The 17,744-nt window shown below is 45.7% G+C and overlaps 2 protein-coding genes across 2 annotated transcripts; both read right to left on the reverse strand.

Annotated features, from left to right (window-relative positions):
• Nucleotides 1–1,172: 1,172 nt before the first annotated feature.
• tex261 (testis expressed 261) lies at nt 1,173–5,540 on the reverse strand. Its single transcript, XM_056575391.1, has 6 exons — nt 5,323–5,540; nt 4,055–4,134; nt 3,576–3,729; nt 3,140–3,207; nt 2,704–2,806; nt 1,173–1,299 (listed from the first exon to the last, which is right to left on the reverse strand). Exons 1-6 carry the CDS (start codon nt 5,390–5,392, stop codon nt 1,184–1,186), a joined length of 591 nt encoding a protein of 196 aa, XP_056431366.1. The 5' UTR covers nt 5,393–5,540; the 3' UTR covers nt 1,173–1,183.
• Nucleotides 5,541–6,731: 1,191 nt separating this feature from the next.
• Nucleotides 6,732–17,449, reverse strand: shtn2 (shootin 2). The gene is made up of 13 exons (XM_056575386.1): nt 17,253–17,449; nt 16,393–16,490; nt 15,988–16,069; nt 15,716–15,810; nt 13,069–13,215; nt 12,265–12,409; nt 11,665–11,941; nt 11,471–11,532; nt 10,756–10,853; nt 10,319–10,351; nt 10,173–10,226; nt 9,582–9,735; nt 6,732–7,550 (listed from the first exon to the last, which is right to left on the reverse strand). Exons 1-13 carry the CDS (start codon nt 17,401–17,403, stop codon nt 7,345–7,347), a joined length of 1,602 nt encoding a protein of 533 aa, XP_056431361.1. The 5' UTR covers nt 17,404–17,449; the 3' UTR covers nt 6,732–7,344.
• Between the last annotated feature and the right edge of the window lie 295 nt (nt 17,450–17,744).

Genomic DNA, 17,744 nt, shown 5'->3' on the forward strand with positions numbered 1-17,744 from the left:
AAAATACATTGTACCGACTGTACCATTTCTTTCCTTAAATGTGTTAATTTGTCAGGTGACCTGGGACTAAAAATGTTTCACCACCAAAGCCTACAGGGGAGGGGCAAACTTAAGACTATTAAAAAGCAGTCCCAAAGAAAGAGTTTGTGATTGGTTGATCGATGGAACACAAAAGAAGACCAATTAAAAACAACCGCATGAGCTCATTCCAACACCGGCGCCTTTTTCTGCTCATCCCTCCTCTTCCTCCTGCCGCTTTACAACCTTCAATTCTATTCCATTAGGAAATGCTGTGCCTGTGTTGGGGTGGAGTGGGGTTATACCCATTAACCGTGAATCGCCTACCGCAGCGAGGTCAGAATAACGTCCGGAAATCCTCTAGTTCGCTTCTACTGCAGCTTAATCAACTTCGCCAAAACTGTGGTTCTGAACCTCATCAAGTCTAGCGCTGAGAAACACTTTTTCCCTCCCCACATGTTTTTATAGCAGCTGGATTGGGGGCGGGGGGAGGGATTGTCGCGTTTGAATTTGAAATTCAAATGCGGCACCCAAAACAAAATTTGGGTGAGGATTTGGGTGACTTCCTGCCAAGAAATGGAGCGACGCACAGCTGTGGCTCAACTAGTGTCCCACAGATGGACAGTGATATTAAAACTTAGAAAAAACGGTCCCTCCCCCTTTACAGCTCCTGCACTCCGATGTTCCTCCAAGTGACGTTAGCATGTATGGGGCGCATTAGAACAAAAAAAGGTGCACAGCAACATGAGAAGCCATCACGGTACTGTTTGAGTCCCCCCACCCCCTGGGAAGTCTTCGTCAACGGTACATGTTTTTTGGCAGTCAATACAGACGCAGAGACAAGACGGACGCACACGACAGACCCAGCCGGCCGCGACCCATTGTAAACTCTCCAGAGCAGTCCCCCGTCGACGGCAGGCAGCTCCGTACGTCGGGGTCCGTCCCCTTTGGCTTCCTCTCGCTCTTTCTCTCCCTCCCTCCTTCCCTCCCCCGTTCGCCATAGTCCGAGGGAGAGAGTTGAATACGAATTCCATTGATTTTTGTTTTTGTTTAACCTTGTAATTCCCCGCCCCTCAAATCAACGTCCACCACTGCCCCTGAGCCTCCCCCCTCCCTCCCTCCCTCCCTCCCTCCCTCCCTCCCTCCCTCCCCCAACGTGTCCTCCTCAGTACATCTTCTGTCGGCTGGGCAGCACGGCCTCCTTGAGGAAGGAGAACATGGACAGGATGCTGGACCTCTTGCCTCGCTTGCCCTTGGTGAAGTAGTTGGACACCACATCGTCTGGGAACAACAAGAACAAGAGATGATTATTACGGTACTGTGGAATGACCAAGGCAGACTCAACTGGATATACGAGGGAACCAATTCAAGACACACAATATTGATCTACACAATTCAAAAAAAGTAGCGGTGGTGTCTGGAGTCAATGCATTGCTCAGATACTTGTTATTAAGTTATATTGTGACATTGTGAGTATCGCAGCAACCGGTCAAAGCAGTCAATACCCCGCCAACTAGGGGTGTAACGGTACACAAAAATCTCGGTTCGGTGCGTACCTCGGTTTTGAGGTCACGGTTCGGTTCATTTTCGGTACAGTAAGAAATCAAAATGCTAAATATAAATGTGCTTCATAACATGTGCTTCAAGTTGTTCATAACACACTTTTGTGGTTTTTACAATAGGAACATTAGACAATACAAAGCTAGAATTCTGCTCAAAAATATAAAGATTCTGAAATGTAGAAATAAAAATTAATAACATTGGCTCAGACTGTTTTTTTTATTTTTTTTATGTATTATCTAATGTGCAACAATGAACAATTGCAACACTAAACAGTTTCAAGTTTTTGCTCAGACAAGTTGTTGCCCCCCCCCCCCAATCTTTAGCCCTGATGACTTCTCAATCTATATGTTTTTTTTGCCAGAAAAATCAGCTTATCCACATTATTTGCAGGATAATAATACCCAAAATTTGAGTGTACATACTCTTCATGTTACTCCCGTATACCACAATGCAATGCGGTTGTGTTTTTCCGGAGGAGAAGAAGAAGCTGAATAACCGCGAAAACGAATACATTTAATGATGGAGACTCCGGCTTTCGTTTAGAAAGCAACAATTTATTTTGGATTTAACATAGAATATTTAGCATTCAAAATTAATTTAAAAAAAACTTGAACAATACAACCAATACAACCTCCAGCTTTCCTCGTGAGTGCCCGGTTTGTTTACATGATGTGGTTGCATCTGTCTGCGTCACAGAAATACCCGGCGCATTTACTGACGCAAATGACGTTTAGAAATGTTCAGCGTAGTGTCCGAATTCTCGTTTGTTCGTTCCCTAAATAGTGCACTATATCATGAACACTGTATAGGGAATAGTGAGCGAGTGAATAGGGAACAGTTTTGGATACAGCTAGTGTGCGCAACTGTGCATGTGCGGCCGCAGCATGTTCCACACATGCGGTCCTCTACTCAATATGTCCGTATGGAAACTCGTTCGGTACGCCTCCGTACCGAACCGAGCACCCCGTACCGAAACGGTTCAATACAAATACATATACCGTTACACCCCTACCGCCAACATATACACACACGCCTATAGTATAGACGGGGACACGGACCGCCGACGAGGTCATACAATCGGACACAGGAAGCACAGGTGCTTCTCCTGGTGGTGGAGCTCACCTCCTTGCTGCATGGTCGAAGGAAGGACGTTCTCCCCCGCCGACAGGGACACGAAGAAGGAGAAGGGGATGATCCACAGGCAGATGGTGAAGTAGGCCAGCACCTGCAGGTAGGCGGAGCCAACAGTTAAGATAAGTCTGACAAGGGATGGGAAACAAAAGGTTGCAACGTGAAAAGTCCAGACTGTGAATCATGCGCTGTTGCAGTCGTTATACTGTAACTGGCCAATCCCTCAAGCATAACCCATTCATTATGGGTGTGGTGTTTTAAACAGGGTAACGGGGGGTATGGGACTGCTGTGTTTCATAGTCTCTATTCAGCGAGGAGAAAGGACCTCTGAACCACCCAAACTGTGCATCATGTTCTTTACTCAAGGGACGGAGTTATGGGAGAGGTCGAAGGCTGGGGGGGAAGGGGAGGATGGGCTGGAGCTTACCTCCGAGAAGGGGTAGTACTCCTCTGCAAAGTATTGGAAAGCCATGTAGTGGTTGACCACCACCAGCACTGGGGAAGAGGTGAGGGGGAGAGAGAGGTTATCGATGATGCATGCGCATGGAGAAGTAATTTCGTCTGATTAACTGGTGATGGGTTTGGTTTACTACGATAGCAACGTATTGCAGTCAACGATCGGGTTTATCTGGTTTAATAATGAGACCCAATCATTTACAATAGTTCATCAAAGCTGAAGAAATCGCAGTAGGGAAAAAAATTAAAAATTTACATAATCCAAAAACATTAGATTATTTAATAAAATATGTTGAAATCAAGCTATCGTAACTACACTAAGAAAATAAGTCACTTATTTCAATTCTGATTCACATTGTCCAACTCTAGCAAACTTTTATTTTTAACCAATGAAGAGCTCCACTCACCGCAGGAAAGTATAAAGTTGGGCGAGCTCAGCAGTATATAAGGGAAGGTCTGTAGGAGGCCAAAATACACCAGGTTGGTGAAGAGACCCACGGCCACATTCAGTGCAGGGAAGCCCTCAAACAGATACAGGGAGGCCAGGACCCCTGTGGAGAACTGGAAAGATCAGAGGCACAAACAAGGTTAAATCTTCTCCTTCCACCACCACCCATTGGGATACCTTGATTAGACATGGCAATACTTCAAAAACAGTTTAATTTGTTTTGAATGTTTTGTTTCATCATCAAATAATCTTGGGGTTGTTATACTTTTATCCTTAGCTGTTAAAGAATCAAGGCGAGTTTGACATTTTGGATACGCAAAAGCAATATATTCCCAAAGCTATATTTATGTGTCGTTCTGTCATAATGTACAAAGATGCCCCCATTCTAGGCGACGGCGTACGTGCGTGACACTGTGACACAAGTAAAAAGGTACAAACCATTATCATGTACTTTATTATTCGGCGCGTGGCCACTGTGTATTCCTCTATAAGTTCTGCCAAGTAATAGAGACCTGCAGCTGGAGAGACACAGAAGGGAGGACATTTCATACATGTTTTATTTTTCAGGAGCAGTGAGTCATCTGCTACCACCTGAACTACATGTGTTTTGTGTTTGTGAGCAAAATAATCAAACAACTCTTGACTAGGACACAAACACACATAGTTATTAAATGCAGCAAAACAAAACATTTCATCTAGCCTACACACCTCCTTCCACACTTATTAATTTGACCTGATTAATAGGTCATATTATCACGGTAATGTACGTTGGCCATAGAGCATGTTGATGGTGCAGTGTGCCACTGTAACTGAATAGGCTATGAAGTGAGTCATCCCATAAAGCAGAGGCTATGTTTTGGACTCTATTCAATCAAGACGGTCTAAAAAGAAAGACTGAATGAGAGCTGGATGATCCAACAAAATAATGAATGAACCAATGTGCGATCAAAAACGTCATAATCTGATTTTTTATGGACGTTTTCTGGGAGCAAATATATTTCTGTATTTAATCCTTTAGTCGGTTTTAAGCATGCTGTAGAGGAGGATTCATGCAGGAGGTTCATTCATTGCGTTCTCTCATCTCTACTGCTATTTCTATTCAACCATTTGTATTTCTGAAATGACAATAATGTTCTTTATTCGCGACTCATTCAGGACATGGGGTTTCTACCCTCCTGTCAGCTGCAGGTGGTAACGATCAACCACAGTGTAAGTGCACACCTGGGCGCTCGAACGTGGTACGTGTTCTGATCACTTTTAACCTGCCGACGTGGACACGTCGCTTCCGCTGAGCAATGGGCGTTATTCGTCTGCCCCACTAGGGACTTTACATCGTACGTCTGTACAATCTTTCAATCGTTTCGACAGCAAGGGAGCTAGCTGCTGTATCGCACATAAGACCAGTATCTAGGGGTTTTAGCGGTGTTGGCTATGTTTGGTTAGCCCTGCAACACACAGTTGTGGATTACTCAGAGGTAGGGTAGCAGAGTTTGTCTCCTGTCTTATCTCGACTTTCCTTATTGGAGAACGAGCTGAGAATTGCAACAGCCGAAGTCCAATCACACGCCGTAAATGCGATTTGCACCGAATTGCATGGTTTTATTGAGTAGAGGGGTGAACTCCCACCCTGTTGAGTCGCTATCCCTGGTCGGCTAGCATGACAACATTAGCTCAGGCGTTCAGCAGACACTCGTGTAAACACTTACCGATCGCTAGAGTAACGAAGGATATTTGGATCACCAGCGACAGCCAGCTTAGTAAATAAATAAACCACATCTCTCTGCATGGGAAACGCCACACAATAATTAGAAATTGAAATAAAAAAATACAATTAAGTACTAGCGGCTAATTGTCAAAGTTCCCCCCCTAGCCGTCTTCTCTTTAGATGCCGGCGAGAGCATAACAAGGACCCGTGTCTCAGGAAAGGGAGCCGACTCTGGCGCTACAGCGCCCCCTCAGGTTGGAGGAAGAACTGCTTTCTCTCTATTACACTTATTGGTTAGTTGGTTACTTTGGTTACTTTTCTTTCATTAGTTTTTCTGAATCCCTATATCTGACAAAAAATAAATCAAGTAGTCTTCTCATGGTTTACTCTGAGTACCAAAAGTTACCAAACTTATACGTCCATCCATTATATTGATCCAAAACTGAGTATGACGAGAAAAAAAACATGGGCATCATCATTTAAATAACGTCTTGGCTCTTAACTGAGAGCCTGTCTTCACACTTTGGACTGTGAATATTTAATAATTAAACCCGTCAGAGTCTCAAGGAGTCGGCGCTTGAGATAATGGAGGTTAGCCAAGTCCTGCCACTCCGAGGTGTGTGTTGCGCACCTGGATGCAAAACAGTGTGTGTGTGTGTGTGTGTGTGTGTGTGTGTGTGTGTGTGTGTGTGTGTGTGTGTCTGTGTGTGTGTGTTCGTTCTGACATTTCCTTACCTACATTATTTCAATAGAAAACACCTTTTGAGGTTCAGAGGCAAACATTGAAAGATTGATGTTAGGAAGTGGGAAAAGCCAGCCCTCTGGTCAAAGAGCTAAATGAAGTAAATATATAATGCAGGAAAAAAGCGTGTGAAGAAACTAAAATGGTGTCAGGTTCTAAAGTGATGCTATAATTCCATAGTCTCTTCAAATGCTTTTAAAAACTTGAGCTAGAACTGTGTATGTGTGTGTGAGAGTACGCATGTGTGCGTGTGTGTGTGTGTGTGTGTGTGTGTGTGTGTGTGTGTGTGTGTGTGTGTGTGTGTGTGTGTGTGTGTGTGTGTGTGTGTGTGTGTGTGTGTGTGTGTGTGTGTGTGTGAGAGAGAGTATGCGTGTGTGTGTGTATAGTGGTGTGCGGGTGTTCATGCATGCAAGCATTATATATGGCGTGTGGATGTGTGGAGGTGTGAAAACGGATAGGACCCTCTGCATTTCCATGCAGCCTAGTGAGATCACCGATGGCTCTTATCTCAGTGGCACCTCTGGACTCCAGGTGTGTGTGTGTGTGTGTGCGCGCACATTAGAGCCCTAATGGCCTCTGTCGGGTCACTGGCTAGTGGAGATACGGTGATGAAGGAACCGACACCTGGGAGCAGGAAGTGTAAGAAAGACAAAGGCCGGAGTGGGGTATAAGTATTCTCACGCATCTATATTTTATTGACCCTTCCTGACGTGTCTTTCTGGAGTGGGTCAGGCGAAAAGGTGTTTGTAAGGCGCGTTAAGTCGCTGCTTCTCTTTGAATGGAGAAAATGTGGATGTGAAATGTGGAATTCGGATGAGAAGTTGGGTTTGGTTTCGGTTACAGTTTGAAGGAACCTTTGGACAGCTGAACTCCTCCCTGGGTCAAGAGCTGCCTGCAAGAACTTCTGGGTAGGGAAATGACTATCAACCAAACCTATTGGCTAATATTCTATCTTTTCTTGATATTTATGCATTTACACAGAACAATTAAACAAACACATGCTTGGTTTTGGTTGCACATTAGACGTGTGGGGAAGGAGGGTGGTGTACTGGCTAGGATGTTATATTCCCAACCTACGAAAAGGTACTGGGTTCGATCCCCAAGGAGCAAGATGCCTCCCCAACCTCTAACCTGCTCCTTAACGACACGCTTCTGATTTCACTGTTAATTCCTTTGGACAAAAGCATCCCATAAAAGAGAACTGAAGTCAATAGTCAATAAAAAAATTAGCGATCACTCGATTCAAACTCGTATTGTTTATCTCTTGGCTCCATGTCGTCCTTATTTCCCCTCCTCCTTTGACGGGTCGTCTCCCTTGGGGGGCTCTTCGTCTAAGTCCTCGCCAAGGACCACTGTTGACGCTCGGATGCGGGAGTCCCTCTTCTCCCGGTTCTGTCTGAGCCTCCGGAGCACGGGGGCTCCGCCGTCCTCTTCCCCCCAGGCAGCAGCTCCGGACGCTGGGCTCCACGGGTGGGATGCCTGGGAGTCTGGGGGCCAAACAGACAACACCGGGGCGCAGATTAAGGTGGAGGACAGAAGTGGTAGAAGGGATTTATGATTCTGAAATGGTGATCCGGCAATCCTTATACAGATATATATACTAATACTATGTACATAATAGCAATATTAGGTTTCCTCTTTCTGTGTTAAACAATACTAAGGCTTATTAATGACAAAATGATGATAATCATGATAATCATCATGATAATAAAATAGCAATACTAGTTCATATGAACGAATAAATGAATGAACTTCAGTTCAAAGAGCCGTATAGAGAAGTATAGACAAAATAGTAGAATAACTAGTTTTTGTTCATGTGCAACAAATGTATAGACAAAATGTAAATCTCAGTACAGGATGACATGAACCTACTACACCAAGGCCCAGTTTCCCTAAGTGGATCGTAAGGTGCGTCGTACGAGCATCGTACAGTTTTCACACAGTTTCCCGAAAGCATCGTTGGTAACGAACGTCGTGAAAACGCTCGTAGCTAACGAGTGCTCCAGGGTACTCGTAGGACGCTAAGAGCATCGTTAGCCTACTATAGTATAGAGTGAACTCATTATTGCATGCGGGTGTCTTCTTTCATAAAAAAATGAAAACATTCGGGAGTATGCAATAATACAAATTAGTCTAAAGAGGTAAGAGACTCCGTCCCCAGTAAACCGAGAAACCCCGCACCGTGACGAACAGGGGATTTGACCCCGTGACGAACGGGGGATTTGACCCCCTTGGTTTTACACAGGAAACTTGAGATAAGAAGGTGAAATCGCCGGGCGTGCCATGCAGCGACCGAACCGGCTCGGCAGTGTAAAAAGACCTATAGCCAGGGTTCGAGTTAGGTGGGAGCCATTGGGAGCTGAGCTCCCATAGAGTGAGGTCTGGCTCCCATGAAAGCATGTAAACTCAAATATCTGTGAAAATACGGAAAATACAGCAGCATAATATTGTAATTACAAATAAAGCTATTTTCCCTTCCACATGCAGAGTAATATTGACGTTAAGTGGGATAATAAAACGCTGTTCATTATCGGGAAAATAAGCCCAGACAGGGCAAACCGGACACCGACGCTAAACGGAGGTGCTTCGACCTGAGGGGCTTATTTTCGATTATGAGCGGCTACTTGCCAAACGAAAAAATAACTTTGTAGTGTTGATCAGCAGAGAAATAGATAGCCAAAGACGTTGACGTCGCTTAGCAACCGAAGAAGCTGGCGTTGCTGTGAAGGGCCCATGCAAGTGAACGGAAGGTTCCACGGCATTGAGAAGAGCCGTTTCATAATAACGTCCTATACCCCCCCCCCCCCCACATCAAAATTCAGCGCAATGGAATCATAACTCGAACCCTGCCTATAGCGTACTTCATCCTGCCCAATAATATGGGCAGGATCTAGACCAAGCTCTCCTAATCGGGTCAGCAATAGCCGTGTTTGAATGATAATGAATGAATGGAACGTTGCATTTTTAATGTCTACAAATATTCTATACTAGAGAGCCAATCAATGAAACCTTATGCGGAATCAGATAAAGTCGGCTCTCTTGCTGCGCAAAGTATGTTTCAGAAATCAGCACATTAAGATAAATGTAGTTGTCACACAAGCTATTTTGGATTTTTGTAATATGGAATTATTTCAGGGGGGGAAATGCTGTGAATAAATGTAGGCACAATGCGTTCAGGATTAGGACTGATATATATGTCGGCCTAGGCCTAATCAATTGTGTTTTAGTATCTTTAGCATTCATATTATTGCACTCATAGCCTGTTTCTGCACCATGTCAGTGGACAGGTACAATCCTACGAACGTCGTGAGTGCAGCGAATGCGCGTTCATGTTAAGAGGAGTTTCGGGAAACACTCCAAAGAAATTAACAATGGTTCGAAAGATCCATCGTGAGAATGATCATCGTGACCAGCGAAGATCCATCGTTATCGGGAAACTGGGCCCAGTGCAACTATGCGGTGCCACACAAAAACAAAAACAAACAACCACGCATTTGGAGGCGCCTGATTGGCCGTACCCTCTGTTTGAGTGGCGAATTGCCCGTCGCCACCTTCTCCGATGGCCCGCCTCCTCCTCTGGAGCACCCGCATCAGCTCCGGCGAGCCCACGTTCCGCTGCATCCTCCTGTGACTGGATGCCGCTCGCTGCTGATCCTTGAGTCTCATGGTGTCCTGGAAGGGGGGGTCATGTGATCAAACCATCAGCCCAGGTGAAATCAGTTGGAACACAAGCAGGTTTTAAACTAGGTCAAATGTATCGATTGAGATAAGAAAAATAAAAGATTGATTCCCCATGGAACTAAAAGGAACAACTGGAGCTTTCTTTTGCCTTTCATTAAGGGTTGTTTTCTCTATGCCTTAATTAATGAAACACTTTGGAAAGTCTTGAGGTCAACTCTTTAAATTTTACTTCAAGTATTAAATGTCTACTTTGATATAAAGAATATTTTTTTAGGGTTCTGAGGTTATTCTAGGAATGTAAAAATTAGAAATACAAAAACAACAGCACAAAGAATGGCACAAAATACGTTCTGGGGATGTTCTCCTTCTTGCTATTCCATAATCACAGCTGTTTAACAATATTATGTCAAATCAAAATTAATTATTACCAGCATTCCTTTCAACTCAAGAACTGCAGATTTCCTTTTTTCACTCCTTGAGTCCTGTTGCAAACAGACACTTTATTTACTATAGTCAATGAACAGGATATTATGGGATGTTTAAGTATCAAAAGACAACAGGAACCAACCCTCACCTCCCAGGAGCTCTCGTCGCTTTGAGGGACCGGCTAGGAAGGACGGAGAGAAGGAATAAAGTGATGGTTTGAGATAAGTATACAGCATCAATTTACCTATTTAATTATTAAATATGCTCATTGTAACGCTCATACATAATAACGGTACTTAAGGAATTATCATAAAGTTGGCTTGGGTCGTAACCATGGGGATAAAAAGTCCCACCTTTTTCCTAGGAATCTTCACCCAAAACAAATGATTTGTTTATCTCCTAGTGTTTGATCCGCACACCCAAACAAATATCCCAGTATCAAGTGTTACACACAAACAAAGCCCTTACTCACACACAGCGATTACTATTTCTGCTCACCATCACAGTTCACCCATTCACTCCCTGAATCATCCACTGGTGTGCTTAAGTGTTATTCACAGCCGTAGCGATTAGTGGTTATCATACCGGGGGTTTGACGGAGGGCCTGAGGATGATGCCCTTCTTGATCCTGTCCATCATCTCGTCCACCGCTCGGCCCTTCAGGTCCCCCAGAGCTGCTGCTTCTGAAGGGTCCACACACACACGCTTACGGATATGAGACCAGACACACCAAGCACCCCAAGGTTTCTGCATTTCTTCCCTTGTTTTTGCCATGAACTAACTCCTCGTATGCGTCTCTAAACTTCATTGGCTGTGAAATGCATGGTGGTTCTTGTGTTTGTGATTTTCATGTATTTGTGCTGGTTGTTTTTTTGTAGCCAGAGAAGAAACATGACCTTGCCGAAGTATGTAAACATCTCATAATTAGGCAGATCTCTAGTCAGAGCATGAGAACGTGCACTTGTAGGTTGGTGCACGGTAAGCAAGGTTAATATCCACATGCATCAAATATATGCATACATACCATGCACATTCATGCATACTTTTTTCTTTCTTTGAATGTGCATATGTAGTTTATTCATTCACTCATATTATTTTGTGTTCGTGTACAGTATATTAGTAGTTTAGGAGTACATTTGACCCGTGATCGAATCATTTCAGGGGTATTTTTACTTATTTTTTCTATGTGTTCCGTAGTGAGAGATAGGTGAGTTGAATGAGATTAAGAAAGGTGTCTTCGCACTTCTTTAGTAGTTAAATCACCCCAAAACGTATATTTCCAGCTTGTCTTCCAACTTACTTTTCTGATTATTCACTTCTGATGCTCCTTTCTTCTTCCTTTCCCGTATGGCATCAAGTGGGCTGAAGAGACAGACAGGGACAGACAGACAGAGAGAAAGACAGAGAGAAAGACAGAGAGACAGACAGAGAGACAATGTCAAAGGTAACGTTTTGCCGCATTTGATGAAACAACGAAGACTGAAACACACATACTTGATGTTGATGTCAGAAGGACAAGGAGCTGGTGGTGGAGGAGGTGGTGGAGGAGGAGGAGGAGGAGGAGGAGGAGGAGGAGGACACCCCAGTGGAGGAGGAGGAGGACACCCCAGTGGAGGAGGAGGAGGACACCCCAGTGGAGGAGGAGGAGGACACCCCAGTGGAGGAGGAGGAGGACACGCCAGTGGAGGAGAAGGACGAGCTGAAAGGGAGTTCTCCCCTGCTTGTCTGCCTTTTTCCTGCTCTTCTTTCAATGCCTGCTTCAAGTGGTACACTACAAAAGAAACACCAAGCTGGTACTCTGTATGCCGGGCGACGTGTGTTGAGCATCCGTAGTTACATTGTTTAAATGCCTAAAGATGTTCAGACCTGCATTTACATTTTTGGTCATTTGGCGAGCAACAAGTACACAATTAACATTGCAGTTACTACAAAACGGGCTGTACCTGATACGTACCTTTTGTACTTTATATTGACCTAACTTTTTGCTGGTGTTGTTTTTTGTACAAAATGTACCGCATCAACGTATACAAGAGCCCATAATAAACCCATTCGCAGACCTAGATGACCATGGCACGGTGTTCTACGTGTGCCAACCTTCTCTCTGGAGATGCTGGATGGTGTCCCGAGCCTCCGTCAGCTGGACCTCCAGGCTCCTCCTCTCCTTCTCCTTCATCTCCTGCTCCATTCGGAGGGTCTTCAGCTCGGACAGGACCATACTCTCCCTTATCACACCGTGGCTCTAGGAGGATGGAGGGACGGATGGGTGGATGTTTGGTGGATGTTTGGTGGATGTTGGGTGGATGGATGGATGATTGATGGATGAATGGATGGATGGAGGGAGGGAGGGAGGGAGGGAGGGAGGGAGGGAGGGAGGGATAAAAAAAATGAATGGGAGTAGAAAAGGGGTGATGAGAAAGTGAACAATTATAAGCCAATCTATTTACAACCTCTTATACCCAATTCCTCCTAGTCCCCACAATCCCCCCGTCTGATACTCCCTCTTTCTTCTAACACCACCACCTCACTCTCTCCGTAAATCTGTCTACAGCTCATTCACTCAGTCTCACTCCAAGAAAGAACCAAGACAAAAACAAACACAACAAGCACATCCTCAAAAGAGAACCCCGATATGCAGGACTAGTTGGAATTCTGTTGGTCCGAACCTCACTGCTAGATGCTACTAAATCCTTCACACTGCCCCTTTAAAGCTGCAGTATTTAGGTTTTTGCTGAGCCAGAAGCTCTGCTCATTTGAAACTCAATAAATATTTGAAATTGAAAAAGCCAAGCCTCTCTGACCTTGCATGACAAACATTAACTCTGGAACCGAAAATAGACAGTTTAACCCAATTGTGCTAAACGTGTATACCCCACCTTTAATGCGCATACACACACATACCTGGTTGTGGTAGTGGAGCTGTATGTCCCGTAGCGTCATGCTGATGGTGGAGACCATCCCCAGGGTGTGCAGGAGTTGCTTGCTGGTCTCCGAGTTGTCCTTCAGCTGCTGGTTCCTCCTCTGGATCTCCTGGTCCTCCACCAACACCTGGAGACACAAACCCAAGTACGCTCAACTAACGATATGGTATTTCTTTTGACCTTTCTAGCCATTGACGCTTTGAAAAAAGTTGAGGTACATTTCTTTCAGGAGCAGGTAGGGGGTTAGGGCCTCTTGCCCAAGGAGGTGGGCAATGCAATTTGAACCGAGTGCAAACTTCTACTTTCACTGTAGTTGCAGACAGTCTATTTTGAGTCTTGCTTTGTTTATGTTGAGAGTCGGGCAGCTATTGGGGTAAAAATAATTGTCCAAGGAGAACAATGGAATATGGCAGACAAGACCTAGACATTGCCATGGGAAAGCTTTTCACAGACCTCAAACCTCAGTGCTGAAAACGTAACATTGGATGTCAACCAATCCATCAATCATCAATGCCGTGTGTGTGTGTGTGTGTGTGTGTGTGTGTGTGTGTGTGTGTGTGTGTGTGTGTGTGTGTGTGTGTGTGTGTGTGTGTGTGTGTGTGTGTGTGTGTGTGTGTGTGTGTGTGGAGCTACAATACGACTTTTAAACACTATCCACGGGAGGTTGTATTAAAGAATACAACAGACGGTTCACAGGCCTCTACAGAAACCCAGGACAGGAAGTGCAAACCTGCGGCTTTCATTAACTTACTTTTCACTACGAGGACAAATGCTCAGCCTCACAAGTCCCACAGGCACAATGCCTATGGTGTGTGTGAAGCGTGTGTGTGTGTGTGTGTGTGTGTGTGTGTGTGTGTGTGTGTGTGTGTGTGTGTGTGTGTGTGTGTGTGTGTGTGTTTTGGTTCAGGTATCAGTGTTGTGCACAATAGAAACAAACACATGGTTACCACTAGTCTAAAAGAAACCGCCCCTTTGGCAGTTAGATTCTCGCACAGCAATTAACCCCCGCCCCCTCCCCCACCACGGCAATTGGGACAACAGACACAAGGGTGGGGGGGGGGGGCACCGATAAAAAGCCCCTCTTTAAATTGCTCTCGTTCGAGCCGCTTTCGCGTCGTTACGCCGCCCCGCCATCACAAGAAGAGAATAGGGTGGTGGTGAAAGGAGGAGTGGTGTTTTCAAAACACATGCACACATACACAAAACACACAACACACAACGACCCGCACGGAAACAGACAAATAGCAGCACGGCAGCGGCAGTGTAGACAAGGGTCTTTCACTGCGAAGGGAAGGCTGTTGCGGGGGGAGTTGAATCGAGGGTAAAGCGGGGGGGGGGGGGGGGGGTTGGATTGTGTGTTGAACAGTCCTTTTCACAGGTAAGGAGGGGGGGCTGCGTCTATTGTCTGGCTGTCCGCTAAGTGGAGGGGGGGTGTGTACAAAGGGGTCGGCGGTGGCTATCCGCAGGTTTGGGGGGGGGGCATGAGACGTCAGGCGGGCGCAGTAGTGACAGGCTGCGCTGAAAAGACCGCTATTCTCCCACCAGGGGGCCACCATGATGACCGCTAATTATGGGGTGGTGTTAGGGTGGGGACTTTGGTGTGGTGGTGGTGTTTAGGGTGGTGCTGGTGGTGGTTGGCAGGGTGGGGAGGGGAGGGTGGTATATTTTGGTGCCACAGAAAGACGGTCATTACTGAAAGGACAGACCTTCATTACAGAGCAAACTCTCTCTCTCTCTCTCTCTCTCTCTCTCTCTCTCTCTCTCTCTCTCTCTCTCTCTCTCTCTCTCTCTCTCTCTCTGTATCTGCCTGCATGTGTGTCTGTGTTTGTCTGTGTGTGTGCGTGTGCGTGAGACTGCTTGAATGTGATTCCGCTTTTGTCTCGTGTGTGTGAACGCAACCTTTTATCTCCAGAGTGCTTCGTTGTTTTGTCCGCCACCTTGCCTCTCTCTCTTCCTCTGTCTCTCTATACTGTCTCTCTCTAATCTAGTTATAATCTCTCCCTCTTTCTATCATCTTTCTGCAATCTTTCGATAATCTCTCTACCTCTCTCTCTATATAATCTATTTATCATCTCTCCCTCTCCCTACCATCTTTCTGCCATCCCTCCATAATCTCTCTGTCTCTCTCTGCCATCCCTCCATAATCTCTCTGTCTCTCTCTGCCATCCCTCTATAATCTCTCTCCTTCTCTTTGTCTCTCTCTACCATCTCTCTTTAATCTCCCTCTTACTTTCTGCTATCTCTACTAATCTCTCTACTATATTTATTAAAATATTAAATTATTTACTGATATATCTATTACCTCTCTACCTCACTATCTCTCTCTTTCTCTCTCTCCGTCACTCCCTGCTAGTGCTAGTGGCCAGCTGTATGGAGGCTAGGGGCCCAGCTGTATGGAAGCTAGGGGCCCAGCTGTATGGAAGCTAGGGGCCCAGCTGTATGGAGGCTAGGGGCCCAGCTGTATGGAAGCTAGGGGCCCAGCTGTATGGAGGCTAGGGGCCCAGCTGTATGGAGGCTAGGGGCCCAGCTGTATGGAGGCTAGGGGCCCAGCTGTATGGAGGCTAGGGGCCCAGCTGTATGGAGGCTAGGGGCCCAGCTGTATGGAGGTTAGGGGTGCCCATGCATACCTGGTGGGCGAGGACCTCAGCGTGCTGGCGCAGCCCCTGCTCCAGTTCCAGCTGCTGAGACATCTCAGAGAACTCCTCCGTCACCAGCTGGGAGACTGTGGGCGATACCAAACACACACACATACACACACAAACACACACACACACACGCACACATACACACACACACATCAATCAGACAACCTATATACACATACATACTGCATACAAATGACTGAGGATGGAGACTGAGGATTAAAGGCAATATTTTGAATATGTATCTGGGCTTTCACCTCGTTTCATCTTGTTCATGGTCTTGCTCTGCTTGTTCATTTTATTTAAGATGGCGTCTTTCTCCTTAACCTCCACCTCTAGCTAGATATAGATATAGATACACATCCCCATAAATGGGTTTGGTTAGTTCCGTTTTTTTATTTTGCTTGCACATATTCTATAGCACTTTGGGATTGTGCTCAATGAAACTCATTTTGTTTTCATTCATAATTCATTATTCTAGTTCTATTTTAGAGATAAAGATATATATACAGATTATAACTAACAGTGTATCCAAACATTCACAGGAACACAGTCCAAACAGTCTAACGTACACACAGAAAACACACACCCGCACTGTGCATGAAGCATAACTCCCCATGCAGTCCAATGTGTAGCGTACTGTTATATGTGTGTGAAGGCACCTGTTCCTTCAGCAGGGTCATCTCTGCGTTCAGACTGCTGACCAGTTTCTCCAAACCCATCTTCTCAGACAGGAGGCTGTCTACCATGGCCTGGAGCTCTGGAAGTGGGGGAGACCGTACGGACACAGCATCATCTTTTGTGGTTTCTTATGGGATTGTTTTTTTTGGTATTGGCCTGGCATTGGCACTGCACACTTTGACAATTTATACATTTTATCATCATGTCTTTATTGCTTTTAACTCTGTTCCCTGTGTGTTTTGTCTATGTTTTCCACACTATGATCAAGGCTGCCTTAATGCACGGGCTTACCCGGGCTGAAGCCCCAGGGCCTACGACGATCAGAGGGCCTATCATGAGCTGCACAGCCACAGTTGTCTCAACCCCCCCCCCCCCCCCCCCCCAACAACGGCAGGGGGGGGGGGGGGGGATCCCCTATCATGGGGCCTATGAAACCTCTCAGACCCAAGGCCCAATGGCAGGTTAATGCAGGCCTGACTATGATACTATGACTACGAGTTTGATCAGAGCTGAAGACCAACTTCTGCAAGCTTGCATATGGGTCATGATTTGCAGCTTGAAGATTGGTTTTCATTTGTGCTCTGATGATTTGTAGTTTAATGCAATTTTTTGTTGTTTGTTTTGGTTATTTTTTCAAATGTATGTCAGAGCAAAGAGTAGTCATCCCAAAACATTCAGTGCAGAATGTAGATTATTAGCTAGTTCAAATACTAAACGTTCCATGCAGCATGAAGTAGTTCTGTTGTAACGACCGAGTTATAACAGAACTACTGCATTGAACATCCACTGCGTTCAGCACAGCGAGTAACAAGCTGATGGTTCGGACAGGCAGCATGCTCACCGTCCATCTTGGCCTGGCTGTGCAGACCGGCGTCCGCCTCACCGCTGCCGTCCTCCTCCAGACCCTCCTCCGCGGCGTCCGCCAGGGGGTCGGCCATCATCACACCATCCGCCATTTGCTCAGGCAGCTCCTCGATAAGAGGCATCATCATCTGGCTCCTCCTCTTCAGGACCCTGTTCTCTCTGGTCACCTAGGAAACCAGGACGACGACAACAGCATAGAGAGTCAAGCATTTATAAGTACTATACCGCCAAATGTTTTGCTATTTCATATTTATTCATTAGTAGATATCTAGCCACAAATGCTTCATAAACAGGATTAGGGTTAGGGTTAGTAAGTATCACGGAAATTATGTTGAAAGAAATGAAAGAGGAGGGGCCAAGAGCCGGGGGGGGGGGGGGGGGGGGGGGGGGGGGCAAGAGGAGATGGAGGAGGAGGGGCCAAGAGCTGGGGGGGACAAGAGGAGGAAGAGAAGGGACGAATAGGAAGAGG

This window comes from Gadus chalcogrammus, chromosome 17 (assembly GCF_026213295.1).
Source record: "Gadus chalcogrammus isolate NIFS_2021 chromosome 17, NIFS_Gcha_1.0, whole genome shotgun sequence".
NCBI lineage: Eukaryota > Metazoa > Chordata > Actinopteri > Gadiformes > Gadidae > Gadus > Gadus chalcogrammus.